This window comes from Natator depressus, chromosome 10 (assembly GCF_965152275.1).
Source record: "Natator depressus isolate rNatDep1 chromosome 10, rNatDep2.hap1, whole genome shotgun sequence".
Classification (NCBI taxonomy): domain Eukaryota; kingdom Metazoa; phylum Chordata; order Testudines; family Cheloniidae; genus Natator; species Natator depressus.
The window spans coordinates 48,745,411-48,767,350 of NC_134243.1; the positions used below are offsets into that span (position 1 = coordinate 48,745,411).

Here is a 21,940-nt window from a genome sequence, read left to right on the forward strand (position 1 = left end):
CAGCCCAGATGGAATCCTGAAGTCCTGACAGAATAGTATTGTCAGCTTTACGTTATTTGACTGTAGTTGCTGAGAAATGTTTTACAACAAAAAACAGATGAGCCGCCTGAGATTAAACAAGTGTATTACATATCATCTGACAGTCAGAATCCACCTTGCTGCACTATGGCATGAAAGTAAAACCAAAAAATGACATTGGTGAAATAAAGAGAGGACGGAACCAAAAATCTGCTGTTTCCTAGGCAACCTGATGTGCCATCCATACAAATGCCCAGTGAGTGTCAAAGACCATTCCACAGCATCTTCAAAGCAGCACAAGGGAACATACCCCTTAAGTTAGGTGAGGCAATACATTTTCTCGCTACTTCGCTTGAATCATTGCAAACTTCAATGAAGCAGGTATGTGGCTGTGCTACTATGATCCAATCCTGGCAAAGTGAGACATGAGGTGGGGAGGAGAAGCTTAATGATGCAGTCCACAGTGGGGGGAAAACTTAAGAGATTAGATCTTTGAATCTAATTGATTTTACTATATACAAGAACAAGTTTTCCAGCTGTGGGTCAGCAGCATTTGTACAAAGCTATGCCAGCCTAATAATAATTGAATTTGGATGTGAAGAGAATGTAAGAAGCACGAGTAAAGAAAATATATTGCCCATTTGTGCCCAATAAAGTGTAGAATTGAGACAGGGTTGTCATTTTGAGTGCAGGGACCGACTGCACAAGTTGTTTGTGACCACTAGAAGGTCTGAGTGGTGGTGACAGAAATGGTAGTGGTTAAACAGCATTGAATAAGAGCTCCATGACTCTTGCTCTGAACTTGAATATTCTTATGGTAAGACACTCTCTCTTGTTGCAAAACACTGAAAATACTGTTTTAATTTGAAGTAACTCTTTCTGTTACTGTCGCAGTCTCCGTCCTGCTACACTCGTTTAAACAATTTAAAAACCTTACTGTGTAGATGTCAAATAATGTTAAAAATTCTTATGTTAAACTTCCAAACTGGGTTTACAGTCTCATCCTCTGGGTTCTTCTTCTTCTTCTTCTTGAATCATTGAGGTCACTTTTGAGCAAGATAGTGGTTCTCCAGATTAAGCTCAGGAAGCAGGAGCAGTATTATTGTAGACTGTATTCTCACCAGTACCTGCACTTTTTATGCATGAACTCACTTTTGCGGTAGAGATGTTGGTCAGAAAAGGAACCATTAGCTCCAGTCTATGTTTAACAGTTGGTGTTGACTGTCTGTTATTTCTCTTCAAAATTAACTATCCCCAAAATAACTTGAGTACTAGTCTCATATGACAAGATCATTTGTTCCGATAAGTTTGCTTATCAAAGGGATCCGGCAGACTATAGAACGCAGCACTTTAGCACCTTTTCTGTTGGCCAACATACAGTACAACCCCAGATGTATACCATCAGAGTAGTTCCATTTCTCAGTTTTGTATTCCAAAAGCATAGACAATGTGTCCCAGCATTTTCCTGGCTTTCAAGATTTTTCTTTTTATGGAGTCCGGACACCCACAGCAAAGCCATTCTTCATTAGTTCAATGTTTCCCTTTCAAAGCTTTCATAATGCTGCTTCTGAAAATTGGCGGATGGCCCTTTTCATTTGTTGATTGCTCCATGTATATTTTTTTTTATTTCACTCCCTTTAGAAAGGCCCAGACTCCTCTTAAATTGCTTTGGGTACTCACTATCCAGTCAAAAAGTGGGGCTCCCCAGTCTGCAATAATATTTCTGTGCTAATGAAATGTTTCTGTTCCCCTGGGACCTAATTCGAGTCTGCTGAAACTCTGGCTGTATTGAATTACTATGCTGTATCTACAAATATTAAAGCTCGTAAGACCACTGTGAAATGGACAAGTGCTGTGCTTGTTTTCCAGATGAGTAAACTGAGACTAAGATCACAAAGCGAATCTATAGCAAAAATAGGAAAGAGACCCAAGAGTCCTGACTCCCAGATGCCTGCTCTAAACACTGGCCTGCACTACACTTCCAGATGCTTTATTCTAATAGTTTTCACCAAAAGAAATCAAAACAATATTAGACTGAACTAACCTGTTCTTCTAGTGGCAGGAGGAATAAGCTTATAGGAGCCAACAAGCTCTAACTGTTGCATGTAAAATCCAGTGCACTGAAAATGTACTACTAACCTAATCCATTGTGATGAAATAAAGCTCATATAGCTAGACTATCCTGGGATGGAGATCTGCACAACCATTCACTTCGTTCTTCTGCGCAGGAAGGGCCACAGATCCTATTCAATGGGTTTCTAGCCTCTCCCTTGCTGCTGTGGAAACAAATTAAACTCTGCAAACTGTGGCTGTCTTTCTTGGGGGGGAGTGAGGGAGAGTGTGTTTTTACACAGAGATAGCTACTGCAATGTAAAATCCTAGTGGAATCAAGCCACAGGTAGCTTTTACTTCAGTGTAGAGAGTCTAAATCAATACCAGGTGGACATTCAGGTAGCTACATCAAGGTGTTTGAATCATTCCTACACATAAATGCAATCTTTTCCAGCTCTTTATTATTATTATTATTTATTATTACAGGAAAGTAGGCAAACATCTTGAGTGTCAAATGGTTTCACCATGTAAAAAGAGCCTCCTTGTAAAATAAAATATCAATCAGAATAGTGTGTACTAAGTATTGTGTATGCTAAGTCTCTCAAACAGTTTTCATTATGCCTGCGGAAACATTGGAGTCTTAGGTTTGTTTCTGCGCCTGCATATCACAGGCCACAGGCTCATTAGAAATGAAAACTTTTACTTTAGCCATCTGTGTACAAATAGCATACCTATGTGCAGAAATATTGAGAGCCATCACAAAGCCAAAGTAATGTTTGAGGTTCACCTAAGCAGTAGATTTTGCAGTGTATCTTGCACAGAATGTATTTAAAGTTATGAGAGAGAGAAATCAGCTTGTTTGCCAGTAACACTTGCTAATACTTTTCACTCTGAACAACCAGAAATTGAGAGTGCTGTGCTCAGTCCAGGGTTGAGAAGCAAGAACCTCATGTTGCTGGTCAAATTTTCAGTAGCGCCTAAATGATTTAAAACTAGGTCCCACATTTAGGAGCCTCAATTCTAGTGACTATCAATGAGATTTAGATTCCCCAGAGCCTGATTCAAACCCCGCTGAAGTCAATAGGAAGTCTTTCTATTGACATTAGTGAACTTTGGATCATGCCCTAAGTGCCTAAGTCACTTAAAAATGAGACCGAGGCTCCTAAGTCACTGAAATGTTTTTGAAAATTATACTCTGTCTTCCAAGATGATTAAGGAACAGCATTGAATGGTGCCAGTAAAAGCCGTATCCAGTTCCTGGCCAGAGTTAGCTGCACTGCAAGGCTTTGATGGTGGGGATGAGCACGTCAAAAGAAAAGGAAATAGGGCCTGCTCCTGCTCCATTGCAGTCAGTGGCAAAGCCCCAATTGATTTTAATGGATCAGCATCAAACGGGTGAGGACGAAAAGGTGACCCTTAGGATTCCTAGCAGTGAAAAAACAATGGAAGGAAATCCTGAATTTGTAAACTTAATTGTGCGTATCTTATTGTACGTATCTCTGCCCACTAAAGTAACCCTATAGAAATGAAATTCAGCTGGTACCGTGCAGGTGCGACAGCTAACACAAAGTTATCTTCTACTCTGTGGGTGCTGGTGAGATGGAGAGAGAATGGCGCTGCTACCTTGGTATTACATAGTAATTATAAAGCATTCACCTGTTAGTAAATGCTACACTTGAGTTAGCAAAATGGTTTTGTAAGTAAGTGCCTATTTTCTCACCCTCAAAACATCCCAAATGGTGTTACTCTATAGATTGGAGCATGGGACACTTCAGCCAAAAAAGCAAATTTTACTGAGAGTTTGACCAAATTCACTTCAGCTGTTGTTGAGTTTGTAGACAATTTTAAAAATACTCTGCATTTAAAAAAAATTCTATTGACATTTGTTTTCCCCAAGTCCAGTTTACAGCAAAAATGGCTGAAGCGTGAAATTTAGCAAAGTAATTTCTGTGCTAAATTTTCCATATGTTTGGTTGTGGGGAGGAAATGAAAAATTAAACCAGTTGTAATGATTCATTTTCCGGAAAGAGGGCTCAGCTTTAAAAGTACTTAGGCAACACTTAGGAGGCAGGGTGAACTGCGTGTTTTCTCTGCCCAGACCTATAGACAAAGATCTGCTGCTCTCAGGTCACGTATTCACTGCAAAAGAGTGTGTATGAGTGGATATTCTGTAATATAACGCAAAAAGAAAAGGAGGACTTGTGGCACCTTAGAGACTAACAAATTTATTTGAGCATAAGCGCTCGTGAACTACAGCATCCGATGAAGGGAGCTGGTTTTTAAGGCGCTATCTCAAGATAGCTACCATGAGGTGAAAACCACCTTGTTTTATCATGTAGACATAGTCACAGCTATTGGTGCCAGTTGAATGTGGGAGATGAATCTCTCATTGAAAGAGACACCGCAAATCTCTTCCAAAACCTGTCTTGCTATTGGACATAGCAGAAACTCATGGATGGGAAATTAACTGCTGATCTTGTGATTTATAGTGCCTAGCTGTGAGGTGTTCACATATTGTGCTACATCCTGTACATTCTAAGTTTTTGTTTTAGTTTTTTTCATTGTGACGATACAGCCACCGGATGTGTTTCTACCTTATTAACTATGCCCTGCAAAAAAACTCTTTGTAGCCAAACAATAGCAAAAACAAAGGTATGTTCACTTTAAGGAGGTGTAAACTTCAAAGCCTAGTAGGAATTATTGAAATACTAACATTCCAAAATACAGGCAATGGGCTTTTACTGGGAAAAAACACAACCAAAACCTTGCTAGGGCCAGATTATCAACTAGCGTAAATTAGCATAGCTCCATGGACTTCCACAGAGCAATACTGATTTACTCCAACTGAGGATCTGGCCCCTAGAAAGTACATGCAAAAAAAAGTATTATACAAATTTTAAAATTGCACAGTTTAAAAAGAAGTCTCAAAATGCAGAAGCTGAAGTTCCTACAGTAGTGCTGACTAGCTACATTTCCCAACCCTGAATATTACACTGTACGTTTACCAACCTTAACAGAAAAACAGGCCTGGAAAATCTATCCTAGGTGCACCCACGGCTGTGTTAGCATTACGATAGGAACTTTAATTTTTGTATTTTGGGGTTCTGTTTTAACTGCTCAAAACTCCTCCTGTGGGAAACCCTCTGGAGATGATCAAAGGGAGGAAAGCTCACCAAGGGAAACCATTGGCACTTACCCCAGGAAAGAGCCCAGTGGCTGGCCTGCAGAACTGTGGATTCTCCAATAGTCATTGGAGATCAGGGTCATCAGTGCAGAAGGCCTGTGCTTCAACAATAGCTCCAGCCAGGGCCTGCTGTGTGCCCCTTCTCCAGTAACCAGGCTTTGCAACTCCCGCAGAGACAAGTTGCTAAGGCGTTGGACTCCCTTTCAGGAGCGTAATGGCGGGGAAATGCAGGGAAATGGAGTTTACCTACTTTGCATTTGGGGAATATGGAGTTTAGTTTAGGTTAGCCATTTCTATTTTTTTACCTCTACACCACTTCTCCTTTTTCCTTATCTCCCCACTCAACCCTACCCATGGTCCTTCCCCTCCACTTCACCCACAGGGGGTACAATGTGCTGTGGGTGTGGTATGAAAGTTAATACAGCATCAGGGTTGAATTAAATTTTATGTGGATTCTCCTCAGGCTTGGTGAGGGGATGATGGGGGTAGTGCACTCATCTTCACTCCCTTCCAACATGTAGATTCCCGATCCTTTGCAGGTGCTTTCCAGGGCTGGGGGATAGGCGAGGAGGGAAAGAGGGGTGGGGAAGAACTGTCATTTTCAGCCTGTAAAGTCATACAGCATTAGTTGTTTTTCTTAAAGCACCAGCTCCTGCAGTCACGGGATTACTTACAAATCTCAGCTTTCATTTAAAAAAACAAATGGTTTCTAACCCTTGTGTTTGCAGAGAAGAGATTGAAAACATGACAACGAAAGGCTCGGAAACCAAAAGGAAAATTAATACACCCCACCCGCACAAATTATTATTTCTGAAATTCTCATGATTTTAAGTCCATCTCCATTTAAAAAAAAGGGGGGGAGACCTTGACACATGATCTCATGGTTTGGGATACTGAGCCCCCTAATGCAACATGAATGCCCTTCTGCAGGTCTAAGTTAGATATACAAACAGCAGGTGGGTGCATGGTAAGGTTCTGTGTGGGGCTGTTAGTTTGGCTGAGGCTTCAAAAATTCTGAAAGCAAGTATTAGAGAAATCATAATATCATTAGCAACAGTTCACCTGCTCAGAGTAGCAACTCCCTAACTCCAACAACTCACTACAAGCGAGTGCTCTTGGGGCTGCATGACAAACTAAGCCTTGTTCCTTTCAAAAGGGTTTGAGTACTTAGTTTAGAAATAAAGCATCAGAACTGCACCTGTCATATAGTCCAAGTCGACCATAACGCTTTACAATGTGTCTTTCTTTCAAAGGTTAAATGGTTATCATAGCAAACGGTATGTTTGGGCCGGGGGGGGGGGTGGTGAGCTTAATCTGCTTCTAAACTCAGTTTGAAGGGTGAACCGTTAATAAATTAATAGAAAATCTCTTTAGATATATAAATGAAGCTATAACACAGGAAATATAGAGGAACTGCACACTTACCCAAAATGCATCTTTGAACTGCAGCTGTGTCATGCCTATTGATTTATGGAGGGGGGGAAAATCCTTGAACAAGTTTGCTCTGAGAGCAGAGTAGCAGCGGCACTCAGCTTTGCTGTTGTTACTATACACCAGCTAGAGCAGAAAGTGAAACACTTCCACAGTCCTGTCTCTTTCAAAATGAAAAACAGCACTGGGCAGTTTGAGGAAGCTCCATCTGCTACTGTGAAGAGAAAAAAACTCACTAACAAAAAAAAAAACCCAAAAGACCAGCCTAGCTCCAAACCTGTTTCTCTTCTGGTAAACAGTTAATATTGAAATGAGGAAGCAGAGGGATGTCAAATGATGTCAGTCTGCTCCTCGCCATGCGTGCATGTGAGCTACAGGCAAAAAAAAAAAAAAAAAAAAAAAGGTGATCACAGGATCTGATCAACTACACAAAGAGAGAATACAATAAAAAAATAATAAGGAAACCAGCATAATAGAAAGAGACAAACCAGGTAGGAAATCAGATTAAAATAGTCGCTGAGGAGGCATTGCAGAAAAAATCATGCACCACGTTTCTTCATAATCTTTTTGGCAGAAGTTCGTACCCACACACGCACAGGAAGTGTAGCTGCAAAGTTACATTTTGCAGCCCCTTAGCAGGACTGAGGAAATCACAATGTCTTCATTGCAAATATATATATTTCTCTGATTTGCAAACTGCCTTCATACAGATGTCTTTGTGACTATAAAAAAAATAAAATAAAGCATGCACACTGCCATTGGAATGCGAATCCGGAGCTTTCTCCTGACATCATTGTGTAAGAAATTTTAAAATGTGATGATTCAGTAAAATGAGTGCTAGCAATGCACCCTGTGTGATCTGTCAAGTCATTTGCAAATAAAATATTAAGGGAGACACTGTCTTATTTACTAAGAAGCTGGATAAGTGAGGTCTAGAGGTAAACTCCAAACTCTTTAAAAAGTGAGGCGTGAGTGAGAGGTTAGTTGGAGTTAACAGCTTACCAGCACAGAGGTCTGAAGTTGTTAACCATTTTGAAGAGCAGACATCTAATCTAACAGTGTACAGAATACCTTGCCCACTGAAGCACTGAAATGCAGTGTTTAAAACAAGTAGCTAAATCGGATGACAGATATGTTTATAGGCCTGGAAATAATTGGTACTAACGTGATACTTTTCTTTATTTGAAACTATGACTTGTCTCTGCTTTCCTCTTTACTCTACAATTGATGCAATTTGTCTGTCAGTCCCTTTCAATATTTTTGAGGGTTTTTTATTTTAAAGTTCTGACTGGAATTTGAACAAGGAGCCTTTTGAATGTGGGGGTAGGGAATAGCCCATACAAAGCTCTGGAAATCTGGGTTTCCCAGCAGCATACTATCCACTTCCAAACCTGGCCCACTATATGTTCATTTCAAATGTCTGAGATACACTCAATTAATTTTTAAATCTGATCTATTGGAACAGCACTTAGAATTGGTCTCTTTCTTTGAAGGATCTCAAAGCATTTTGCAGGGGTTTCCTCTGATCCTGCAGTCAGTTCTGCACAGGTAGATCTTGTGGCCACACAGAGCCCTGTTGACCTCACTGGGCCTCCCCGTGGGCATAAGTGTCTGCTTACAGTGATCTATTTGTAGGATTCGGTCTGCAATTATTGTTACGAGACATGCACGTAGTGATGCAAATGTAACATAAAATTGACATGTTCCCTCGCCCCTGAAGTTTACAATCCGAGAGACTAGTCACAGGACAACTGGTCAGATCAAGAAAGATGAGCAGAGGGTATTGATGAGGAGAACAAGGTGGGAAGGATTTGTGGAAGTAGTGGGATTTCCGAAGAGGGAGGGCACTTGGTGGACAAGGCATATGAGACTGTTCAAACCAGCATGAAAGAGGCACGGAACCATGAACGGCAAGGAGAAGACTAAGGGCTCAGTCATGCAAGGTGCTGAGTACACTAGTCCTGATCAAGCACAGCCCTTGAGCAAATGCTTCACTTCAAGCATGAGAGTTGTCCCACTGCCTTCAATGGTTCTGCTTGCTGGCCTCAATCCAGCAAAGGATTTAAGCATAAATACTCAGCATCTTGCACTGTCAAACCCTAAGGGAATAAGAAGGAGAGAACATTGGGAGAAGCATAGAGAGTGTATAAAAGGGCACTAGAAGGAAATGAGAGCAGAGATGTACAAGGACATTTTATCCTCAAATTGAGCCTCCCTTCTCCTATGAGAAACAGAAGTATTATCTCCATTTTAGAGACACAGCCCCCTGTGCTTCAGTTTCTCTCTGGTTTACAGTCACAAAAGACAGAGCCAGAGGAGGAGCCTTGGAGTCAGGATTCCTGGGTTCTATTCCTGGCTCGAACTACATATTCCAGTTTATAATGATCCACAGCTGCACATATATTGTTTCTCCTTTTTGATCAGAGCAACTAGTTGAAGTTCAGGGCTCTGTGGGTGTTCCAGTGGGGTGTAGAAATTGGTGGTAGCCAGGTATTTCTTTGTTGTAGTTTTGTTTATTTACAAGGAACGTACAAAGTCTTGTGTCTCTGAACACAGAAGGAACCAAGAACAAAAAGGAGCAGTTTCTTGTCTTAACAGTCCCCCAACCCGCCGTCTTATTTGAGCCAACACCAAACCCAAAAACTCTCTCTCTACCTCTCTGTTCTTGTCTGTGACCTCAGTAGGTGTGTGTTCTCTCTCACACACACCTACCCAAAACAATACTCAGCTCAAAAGCTCCTAGTCCGGTTCACATACACTTTTGTCTGTGGGGCTTATGTTTCCAGTTATGTTAATTGAGGGATGAGTTCACATCTATCAACCTCAGCAGGGGTTTTAACCCAACTCAACAAGGTTTCTTTCACCCAGCTCATGATTAAAACAAACACCCGCCCCCAAAAAAAACAAAAACCAAAAACCAACCCAAACCACTACTATTGTCAACTAGCCACATATCTACAGCATCAGGGTTAGAAATCCTGGCTTCTCTCACACAGATTACTTCCTCATTAACTAGGGGCTCGACCCTGCATTGTGTTGAGGATTATAGTGGCCCAAACTGAAGCCTAGGGAAATATTCACATGCTTATACTGTTAAGTACATGTTGATGTGTTTTGTTGGATTGGAACCAGAGAGCTCAGAACCTTGCAAGATGGCGTCCTAAGGGAACAGTTCTACTGTCTCAGCTGTTAGAGAGAAGCTGCATATGGATGAATAGATTTGACATACTCCATCCAGCAGAAAGCAGTCTTACATCGCACAACTATAAGGATGAAATATCTGGAAAAGTATTGCTTAGACTGGCAGATGACTCATATAGATAAACATAGTACATATAGACAGGTTTCAGAGTAGCAGCCGTGTTAGTCTGTATTCACAAAAAGAAAAGGAGTGTTTGTGGCACCTTAGAGACTAACAAATTTATCTGAGCATAAGCTTTCATGAACTACAGCTCACTTCATCGGATGCATTCGGTGGAAAATACAGTAGGGAGATTTATATACATAGAGAACATGAAACAATGGGTGTTACCATACACACTGTAACCAGAGTGATCACTTAAGGTGAGCTATTACCAGCGGGGGGCTGGGGTGGGGGGGAACCTTTTGTAGTGATAATCAAGATGGGCCATTTCCAGCAGTTGACAAGAACATCTGAGGAACAGTGGGGGTGGGGGTGGGGATAAACATGGGGAAATAGTTTTACTTTGTGTAATGACCCATCCACTCCCGGTCTCTATTCAAGCCTAAGTTAATTGTATCCAGTTTGCAAATTAATTCCAATTCAGCAGTCTCTCATTGGAGTCCGTTTTTGAAGTTTTTTTGTTGAAGTATTGCCACTTTTAGGTCTGTAATCAAGTGACCAGAGAGATTGAAGTGTTCTCCAACTGGTTTTTGAATGTTGTCATTCTTGACGTCTGATTTGTGTCCATTTATTCTTTTACGTAGGGACTGTCCAGTTTGACAATGTACATGGCAGAGGGGCATTGCTGGCACATGAGGGCATATATCACATTGGTAGATGTGCAGGTGAACGAGCCTCTGATATTGTGGCTGATGTGATTAGGCCCTATGATGGTGTCCCCTGAATAGATATGTGGACACAGTTGGCAACGAGCTTTGTTGCAAGGATAGGTTCCTGAGTTAGTGGTTCTGTTGTGTGGTGTGTGGTTGCTGGTGAGTATTTGCTTCAGGTTGGGGGGCTGTCTGTAAGCAAGGACTGGCCTGTCTCCCAAGATCTGTGAGAGTGATGGGTCGTCCTTCAGGATAGGTTGTAGATCCTTGATGATGTGCTGGAGAGGTTTTAGTTGGGGGCTGAAGGTGACGGCTAGTGGCGTTCTGTTATTTTCTTTGTTGGGCCTGTCCTATAGTAGGTGACTTCTGGGTACTCTTCTGGCTCTGTCAATCTGTTTCTTCACTTCAGCAGGTGGGTTTTGTAGTTGTAAGAATGCTTGATAGAGATCTTGTAAGTGATTGTCTCTGTCTGAGGGGTTGGAGCAAATGCGGTTGTATCATAGAGCTTGGCTGTAGACAATGGATCGTGTGGTGTGGTCTGGATGAAAACACCATCCTGGCCACTATGGATGTAGAAGCCCTCTACACCAACATTCCACACAAATGGACTACAAGCCGTCAGGAACACTATCCCCGATAATGTCACGGCAAACCTGGTGGCTGAACTTTGTGACTTTGTCCTCACCCATAACTATTTCACATTTGGGGACAATGTATACCTTCAAATCAGCGGCACTGCTATGGGTACCCGCATGGCCCCACAGTACACCAACATTTTTATGGCTGACTTAGAACAACGCTTCCTCAGCTCTCGTCCCCTAATGCCCCTACTCTACTTGCGCTACATTGATGACATCTTCATCATCTGGACCCATGGAAAAGAAGCCCTTGAGGAATTCCACCATGATTTCAACAATTTCCATCCCACCATCAACGTCAGCCTGGACCAGTCCACACAAGAGATCCACTTCCTGGACACTACGATGCTAATAAGCGATGGTCACATAAACACCACCCTATACTGGAAACCTACTGACCACTATTCCTACCTACATGCCTCCAGCTTTCATCCAGACCACACCACACGATCCATTGTCTACAGCCAAGCTCTACAATACAACCGCATTTGCTCCAACCCCTCAGACAGAGACAAACACCTACAAGATCTCTATCAAGCATTCTTACAGCTACAATACCCACCTGCTGAAATGAAGAAACAGATTGACAGAGCCAGAAGAGTACCCAGAAGTCACCTACTACAGGACAGGCCCAACAAAGAAAATAACAGAACGCCACTAGCCGTCACCTTCAGCCCCCAACTAAAACCTCTCCAGCACATCATCAAGGATCTACAACCTATCCTGAAGGACGACCCATCACTCTCACAGATCTTGGGAGACAGGCCAGTCCTTGCTTACAGACAGCCCCCCAACCTGAAGCAAATACTCACCAGCAACCACACACCACACAACAGAACCACTAACTCAGGAACCTATCCTTGCAACAAAGCTCGTTGCCAACTGTGTCCACATATCTATTCAGGGGACACCATCATAGGGCCTAATCACATCAGCCACAATATCAGAGGCTCGTTCACCTGCACATCTACCAATGTGATATATGCCCTCATGTGCCAGCAATGCCCCTCTGCCATGTACATTGTCAAACTGGACAGTCCCTACGTAAAAGAATAAATGGACACAAATCAGACGTCAAGAATGACAACATTCAAAAACCAGTTGGAGAACACTTCAATCTCTCTGGTCACTTGATTACAGACCTAAAAGTGGCAATACTTCAACAAAAAAACTTCAAAAACGGACTCCAATGAGAGACTGCTGAATTGGAATTAATTTGCAAACTGGATACAATTAACTTAGGCTTGAATAGAGACCGGGAGTGGATGGGTCATTACACAAAGTAAAACTATTTCCCCATGTTTATCCCCACCCCCACCCCCACTGTTCCTCAGATGTTCTTGTCAACTGCTGGAAATGGCCCATCTTGATTATCACTACAAAAGGTTCCCCCCCACCCCAGCCCCCCGCTGGTAATAGCTCACCTTAAGTGATCACTCTGGTTACAGTGTGTATGGTAACACCCATTGTTTCATGTTCTCTATGTATATAAATCTCCCCACTGTATTTTCCACCGAATGCATCCGATGAAGTGAGCTGTAGCTCATGAAAGCTTATGCTCAGATAAATTTGTTAGTCTCTAAGGTGCCACAAGTACTCCTTTTCATAGTACATATAGGCTTTGCTATGCAAGGAAGCGATAGATGCATTTCACTGCCACATTAGCAACAATTTTAGAAAGCTATTAACTGTAGACTCTTCAGTTTCTCATTTAAACTTATGTGCTGTGCTATTATAATGGATATTTAGATTGAGGCTACTGTGTAATGAGGATAAATAGCATTCCTAGTCTGAGGCTCTTGAAAACTGCACGAAGAAGTGCTGAAGTGCATTATGTGAAATGGTTTAAGCAAATTATTATGCACTCCACTTCCAAGGAACTTGTCTTGTATAAATAATTGTTTGTAGCTGTTGAAAAGTAAATTGAGAGTAGGTTTCTAATCTCAGAAAGACAGCAGGTGTCGATTAACTCTGCTAGTGCAGATGCAAGCCCAGGCTGGGTAGCAGATTTCTCAAACTCCTTAGGCGAAACAAGCTAAGATAAAAATCTGACCATCCAAAAGTTTCCATTTAACATCCTTAAATATATGAAGGGACAGCAACTCCTTTTTATTTAGCATTTTCTCAGAAGAGGGAAGTAATAGTGGAGGAACAATAATCTACCTAAGCTTTGGGGAATAAAATATCTTTTAAAAAACAAACCAGAATCATACCACCGTAATGGATCTTTCATGATAACAATTGCATTTCAACAGTAAAGACAATGAGAATGTATGCCTCTCTGAAACCTCTTGATCACCGCTCTTTGACCACAAGATAGATCTCAGTACAGCGTGTGTGTATACATGCTGCTAGGCAGCATCTAAAGTCATTCTATTTCTGCAAAACATTTTAACTCATTCTGCACTATTATTTTTAATCTGCACCAACGTGCTTCACAGCTCCGTCCCTTTGTTTTCATGGTAGCAGCAGGGACTGGAATGACAGAAGGAGAAAAATGGAAATATAATATGTCCATTGCAATTGGCATCTGCTGTGCTTGAATCCCTTCATTAGCAACGTTACTTGGCCTTCAGAGGGCTGTGCTTTAAAGGTAGACTTCTCACATTATTAAATAGATCAAGATGGGTCCAGTGTCATTTTTAGAGAGAAGTTATTTAAGATGGCAACATGCAGTTGTGGAAGGAGGACATCAGTTCAAAATTACACCTGTCTGGAATTTCACTGGGGGTGGTTGGAAGTGAAGATTGTTTGCTGATAAAGGCTGAAATGGTCACCGTCTGACAGGGACTCTGTCACTGGTGTGCTAGTGGCAGGGAAGAAGGAAAGGACCACATGGTTTAGATTTTAAGAAGGCCACAACTTTATTAGTCAAAAATTACATCCAAGTTTCCTGTCAGGAGACAGCCCAGTGTAGTCATTTTTAGCCCACCAATTCTTTGTGTGATCTCATCACAGGGGTACCTAATCATAACACTAGGAGGTTTTCTGGGTGCCTTCACGCACCTGCTAGTATCCCTCCCCTTTCAGCGGTTGACGTGAGAGGGGACCTTTGACAGCTCCCCTCACCAGCACTGCTATAAAATACATTGACAGGGACAGTCCCCCCAGATAGTGTCCTGGACCCTGGCTCACATTTGCCCCCAGGAGGCTAGACATATTGCCCCCATCTCATAAGGAGATGCCCTCAGGCTGGCCACCATGTTACTTTTTTGGGATCTGGAGCCTAAATGAGTGATTTCCTGCACTGGGCACCTGCCGAAACATGTGACAACTAAACAACTCTCACATAGGTCAAACTGTGGCCTCTGGGAGCCGGACGATCCCAGCCCTCTGGTTGGATTTTGCTGCCAGAAAGGTGAAAAAACCCTGCCCAGCCTCAGCCAATCTGGTGGTATGAGGGAAAAATTCCTTCCCATACCCAAAGCAGCAACTAGCATAGCCTTCAGTGATCCAGGTAGGGGAGCAGGCTGTGGAAGCGACCAAACTCACCTTTTGCTGGGCTATGCGCCCCGTCTATACGCTCCTTTGGTATAATTCACTATTTTTTCAGCTTGCCTCAATGGAGTCTTGTTGCTCTCCCAGCCTTTTTTTTTTTTTAATTGAAATACTGTTTTTCATTTCATCACAAACAAGTACTATAGGTGTGAACACTTGGTATTTCTTATCATTAATAAGGGGATGTGCACACACGCACACACACATACTTGCAAAGCTACAGCCTGCCATGTATGGAGTACAATAGTGTAGATCCACAACCCTAGTATTTTATGTCCTTTTGATTTATATATACACTATGTAGGAAGTTCGTCCTGAAGCACTTAATCAGGGAAAATGCATTAAAAGACACATGTTAAATAGAAATGGCATTGAATATAATGTTATAAGCAACCAGAATGAAAGTAAGGGCTTGTCTATGCTTAAGAACATAAGAATGGCCATAATGGGTCAGACCAAAGGTCCATCCAGCCCAGTATCCTGTCTACCGACAGTGGCCAATGCCAGGTTCCCCAGAAGGAGTGAACCTAACAGGTAATGATCAAATGATCTCCCTCCTGCTATCCATCTCCACCCTCTGACAAACAGAGGCTAGGGACACCATTCCTTGCCCATCCTGGCTAATAGCCATTAATGGACTTAACCTCCATGAATTTATCCAGTGGTGTCACTGTAGCGCTTCAGTGCAGACACTACCTATGCCAACAGGAGAGATTTGTAGATAATCTGCCTCTCTGAGAGGTGATAGCTAGTTTGACAGAAGAATTCTTCCATCGACCTAATGCTGTCTACACGGGGACTTAACTATGCTGCTCAGAGGTGTGGATTTTTGAGGTGTCTCATGAATGATAAGTTTTATAGATATCATTGTCCCTGGAGCTGAGCAGAAACTGGTGAGATGGAGACAGTTATTTTCTTGGTAAAATTTGTTTATTTACAAATTACACCGAAGTCCTGTTTACTTGAAAAGAGATGGTAACAGCCTACAGGCAACTCTTGCAGAGATCTTAGGTAAGACATCCCTTCCCCCTGTCCCCAGAAGGAGCTGCCTTGGCTTTCTCCAGGCCAGGTCTCACACATGGACGTAGTAACTGCATGAAGAGAGTCATTAAGAGTATTGTGTGGGTTTAACCACTCTCCTTTGCCTGGAAGTTAAAGCTCTGAGATACCTTTGTATTGTAAAGCAGCTCTGGAAAAGGATGGTAAATGGTTAGGTAATCTGTCCAGACCATGTGGTCTGATGGAGTTCCTTGGGCTGGATTTACCCAGTTGAAAAACTCAGGGACTAGACTGGACAGCACTTGGAATGTCCTACTGTAAGCAAAGACATGTGTGAGACCTGGCCTGGAGAAAGCCAAAGCAGCTCCTTCTGGGGACAGGGGGAAGGGTTGTCTTACCTAAGATCTCTGCGAGAGTTGCCTGTAGGCTGTTACCATCTCTTTTCAAGTAAACAGGACTTCGGTGTAATTTGTAAATAAACAAATTTTACCAAGAAAATAACTGTCTCCATCTCACCAGTTTCTGCTCAGCTCCAGGGACAACGATATCTATAAAACTAATCATTCATGAGACTTTTTCAATTAGTCAGAAATGTCACTGATATTAACCCCAGGGTAATCACATATAGAATTCCTTCCAAATGAATTGAGTCAATTATGAGGATGAGAGTGTATTAAATTTATTGGACTTCATCATTCATTCAGGCTCCCCGCCCCCGCCTTCAGTCACATTTACCATGTAAATTGCATTTCAATGTATTTTCGTAACTTTCGTAAGGTGAATAGAAAAGATTGTGGGAAGAAAGATTTCTGTTTATATTTTTTAAAAGCTGTACTGTGAAACGCACCTACAGTGAACTTTAGAGAAACTCTACTATTAGTGAATAGAATGAAAGTCTCAAATTGTGTCTGTGTGTGTGCAAGTGTGAAAATAGCAGTTTTTGTATTTGGGAATAGTTGTTTCTTAAGTTACCGGTACTTCATTTTAAGAGGATACCACTAGACAGTAAAACCTTTTGTAAGTAAAAATCAGTGACTTAGTAGAAGTTATTTTTAACTGAAGTCTACTTAAAGCAGGCATTTGGCTATGGAATGTGGTCCTAGGGTTTTCTTACCTTATATTATGCTTACACTATGAAAAAATAATTGAATATATGGAAATTCTTCCTACTGGAGTGTGTGGAAATCATTATGGCATAATCCTACTTGCTACCTCTGCTGCCTTACCTGGGAATGGAATTTGGAAACACAGTTGAATCATGCCATTACTAATTTCTCCCCCCAACCCCCATTTGATTAGTGCTTTGCATGTCTTTATGCTTTTCATCTAATGATCTCAATGTTCTTTTCAGACATATAGTGAATGAAAGCCCATGATACCCTGTGCAGGAGGGAAACATTATATTATATTAGAGTAAAATGAGATTCAAGGAGGGAGGTTCAGGGATTAGTTTGGTCACACATACACAACAAACCACAGTCAATGCAATTTAGGTCAGTGTACAGCCAGCACAATTTTTATGTTGCTAGGGCCCATGTATACTTGCCCGTTTGCATCAGAGCTGCATGTGCTCACTACAAGTGCTTGCACTGATGTAAAGTCCAGTGTGCCAAGGGTACGCATTCCTCTATGCCATGCACCACCATCCAATACAATGCCTTTTGGGACATTTTTGCAATGTTTTGTGGGATATTAATGACTTGTGCAGGGATCTCTGGAGCTAGGGATCAAGTTCCAATCATGCAACTTTTTCCATTCCATAATACCATCCTTCTCCCATAATTTACACACTGTTTTTTTAAAATACCACAAACCCACATAGTGCTTTTTGGTCTCTCCAGGCTTCTGTCAAAGATGTCAGCTCTCAGAGCTCTGTGCTGTTCTCTTGAATGTTGCAAATACAGGAAGCCTGATTCTCCTGTCTTCACAGACTCTGAAGAAGTCACGTCCTCAGTTGTTGCACTGTGATATCTTCAACAGTTTGCTGATGGACATTGCGGAAAACAATTCAAGGAGATGGTTGGTGTTCACGGAGCGGCTGTAGGTGGTGGAGCACTGTGTCTGGGTCCAAGAAACAAGCACTGACTGGTGGGATCACATCGTAATGCAGGTTGGGATGATGAGTGGTGGCTGCAGAACTTACAGATGCAAAAGGCTGCATTCACACCAGCCCTCAAGCACAGGGAGGCCAGAATGAGAGCTGCATTGACAATGGAGAAGCGAGTGGCTAGCATGCTCTGGAAGCATGTGACACTGGATTGCTACTAATCAGTGGGAAATCATTTTGGAGTTGGAAAACTGACAGGCCATTGTCATGTGAGTGTGTAGGTCTTTTAATCGTCTCTCACTATGCAGGACTGCGACTGTCAGCAAGGATGCTCGCATTTTTAATAACACAAAATTTTTCCAAAAAAAGGCAAGCAAGGACATTCTTTCCTAACCAGAGGATTACCGCTGGCAATGTTTAAATGCCAGTAGTGATCTTGGGGGATCCAGCCCCCCTTGTGCTCCTTGGGCTCATGAAGCTGTACCTAGATAGTACCAAGGAAAGAGTCAACTACCAGCCTAGCAGGTTAGATGCAATGTGTAATAGAATATGTTCTTATCAAGCTGTAAACCTGGCTAATCCACTCAAAATTCAAATATTCACTGTTCCTGACACCACTGATTTCTAGTAGTCTCTCTTTGCCACATGTCCACAACTGTCTACTATTTTCTAGGCATTATTACTCCAGCTGGCCTTCTGAAATATAACCACCAAAGCCTAAAATTGACAGTACTCCTTCTGGAAAAAGTTCTCTAGTTTCTAGCTAAATAGAACCTAAAATTCAGTGGAATATCAGTGGATCCCATTGTGACTGGCTTGTGTATACAGGTCAGATTAGATGATCGCAACAGTCCCTTCTGGCCTTGGAATCTATGAGTTTATGGCTACCCCCTGACCTAAGCACTTTGCCTTACAATTCCACTGAAGTTCATCACAGTCATCTGCTTTGTATTCTGTAGTTTGCAAAATCCATAGCTACAGGGAGTCCCCGGTGTACGTCTCCCACTTATCCGTCGTTTCACGTATCCGTCCCTCATCAACAGGGGAACGTGTTCTGATTCATGTCAGTCCCAATCCACATATCCATCATTTGCAACTTACTCGCTTCACCTTTTGCATCACTTTTTTGTGGATGGTTAGCACCCACCAGCAGCCAGCACTCCTCCTCCCCGCACAGTGCCTCCTGTCCGCCAGTGCCCCACAAGGCCATTGATCAACTCCTCCCCCTCTCTCCCGGCATCTCCTGCATGCTGTGAAACAACTGTTCAGTGGCGTGCAGGAGGCTCTGGGATGGAGCAGGAGGAGTGGGGACAGGGCGCGCTCAGAGGAGGGGGCAGAACTGGGTGGGAAGAGGTGGGGTGGAGGGGTGGGGAAGAGGCAGGGCGGGCCATTATTTCTTATGGGGAAAAATTCCCCAGTATCCGTCATTTTGATATCCGTCGCAACCCTGACATACCAGGGATCCCCTGTACTCAGAAAAGCCTACCGTACAGAAAATAAACTCTTTTCTGATCTCAAGTATACAGCAAATAACTTGAAAGTACATCTAAGCCAGTGTTTCTCAAATGCGGGCACCATGGCTGCATGTGGCCACCAGGGGCTTTTCTTGCGGCCACAGCCTCCTGGGCAGTGACTGGCGGTGAACGCAAAGCAGTACCTCCCCCTAGGGCCACCAGAAGGGGTTGAGCCCTCCCCTCCTCTGGAGCCACAAATGCTGGAGAAGCAGGCAGCCAGTGAGTTCCCCACTTTCCCGGGGGTGGTGAGGCTCCGGTTTCAGCCCTGGGGCGGCGGGTGTCAGGCTCTGGTCATGGGACTTTGGGTTCCGGCCTTGGACCCCAGCCACATGACGGCGGGTGCCAGCTCTGGGCTCACCATCTCTCCCCACTCATTGTCCCTGATCCCCACAGCCTCCTCCAGCCCTGGACTCCAGCCACGCAGTGGCGGGCTCCGGCCCCCAGCCACAGGGCTTTGGCTCCGGCCCTGGACCCTGAGCTCATTGCCCCTGGCCACCACTCCCTCCCCAACCCCTCATCCATCTCACCCCCACTGTCTCCCTACCCACCTGCCTATCCGGGGCTTAATTCGTCCCCTGGCTTGCCAGGGCTGAGTAAGTCTGCTGTTAAAATTGATATTTGTACGGTTGTTAACATCACTTTTCACAGCCTCCCAGCTAGCTAGTAAGTCTGATACAAAAAGTGGTATTAGCAAACATACAAATATTACTTTTCACAGCACCAGACTTATTAGCTAGCAAGTCTTTAAAAAAAAAGGCAACCAAAAGCAACAACAACAACAAAATACAAGGATGTGCAAAGCACCTTATTTGGGTTTCTATTCTGTTTAGGTCCAGTAAAAAATAGAGAACTGTACATTATTTTTATTATTGAGTTTGCAATAAAACCCCATATAAACAAATTATAATGATATGGACTTGTAGATGTGCATATTTATTTGTTTTTCCTAAAGTTAATTAAGTATTTTAAGAACATTTGCCATAGCAGCCACCAGCAAGAGTTGGTGGCTGCACTCTGAGGCCACCAAAATTTTATTGTGAGAACCCTGGATCTAAGTGTGTATGTGTATTGAAGGATATTATACGTTGTTACAAACTCAGATAAAAATGTTTCTACTGTAAGTTTGGGGTTGTTTTAATAAGAAAACACAAAGAAACAGAACATAAGAGAAAAGATGGTTTGGATGGTCTGTAAACTAGTCTCTTCTGTCTGATAAGCAGCCATAATTCTCATTAGAATGTGGATGGGGAGAGCAGTGCCATAAGTTAGTTTCAAGACCTTTATGAAGAGCTTGTTACTGAAAGGTGCAATTGTAGCTATTTGTAGTAACAGCGAGTTATTACTGTATACTGCAGGTTTGTGATCATGCTGGGTTGAGTACAGATTCCAACTGTAAATGCTGGAAAGGTTCAGATTTCAAACCCTTGAGTTTGGGATGGTTCAGACCAGAGTTCTGGTGTTTTGGTTCTGGCCACTTTAATGATACGGAGTTGAGAGTTAGTTTTTTATTTGGTCTCATCCTTAAAATATCAGCGCAGGGGGTGGGGATTGTACACATCCAGTGTTTCAAACATGGCGCTTTTCAGTGTTATGTTAATGATTTCTAGTTTTCTGATAATAAAGACAATATACTTTCTCTTCTAGATAGAGATTTGGTGGGGGGGGTTCTATAGATGGAAATTAGAAAAAGAGGCATATAATTAGATAGCAATACTTCAGACTGTGCGGGTATCTAGTTAATGCACATGTCAAGTCTCCTTGGATAAATCACTGTGTTTGTGAAATGGAAAATAGTAGGAAACTATCTCTGTCAGATCTAAAGCACCTATCACAATAATATAAGGAACCCATCTTTAACAGGCTTATATTAATGTTAAAAAATAAAACAATACAGACTCTATACAACAATACAGAGCCTATTGGGTGTTAAAGTCTATAGACACTGATAACAGCGAAACAGCACAATTTTCATCTCCCAGTGGGAAATCATAGCTAAAACTTCCAAGAGTTCTAACTGGTTATCTGGAAGCTGCCATTTCTATTTCCATGGAAACGGATGTCATATTTTCAATGAGGTGCTTTGAAACTATCCTCAATTCTGTCGATTTACAATTATTTTATACCACCTTATCCTCTGTGACAAGCCAATCTCTGTTTCCATGGAAACAGCAATTGCAGCCAGCAGGCCTCTGAGTGATTTGTTAGATCCCTTTTAAAGTTCAGCTCGTGCTGCTGGCTGAAAGCTAAATGTAAACCAGCAAAGTTTAGTATTCAGTGTTCTCAAAAACTCTGCGACATTAACCATGGAGAGGAAAGTTAATGTTTTTCTAGCGTATTTATGGGGCCTTATTAAACTGCCTTGATGCAAACCCACTGTTTGTTATAATACAGAATGTCTCTTTAATTGGTGTTTTGCTTTAATTGAATTTACATTTAACATGAAAATGAATCTCAGAACCCTAAAAATTCATGAAAGGCAAACCCATATTGAATTTTTGATTATAATTAATACCTGGCTCTTATATAGTGCTGTTCACTTGTAGAT

At 42.3% G+C, this 21,940-nt stretch overlaps 1 protein-coding gene across 1 annotated transcript in view; it reads right to left on the minus strand.

Annotated features, from left to right (window-relative positions):
* PSTPIP1 (proline-serine-threonine phosphatase interacting protein 1) overlaps window positions 1-7,015 on the minus strand; it is a 97,689-nt gene extending 90,674 nt beyond the window's left edge. Inside the window, exon 1 of the mRNA XM_074966067.1 lies at window positions 6,680-7,015. Within this exon, the coding sequence (XP_074822168.1) occupies window positions 6,680-6,712 (33 nt within the window). The 5' untranslated portion in view covers window positions 6,713-7,015. The remainder of the gene's footprint in view (window positions 1-6,679) is intronic.
* Between the last annotated feature and the right edge of the window lie 14,925 nt (window positions 7,016-21,940).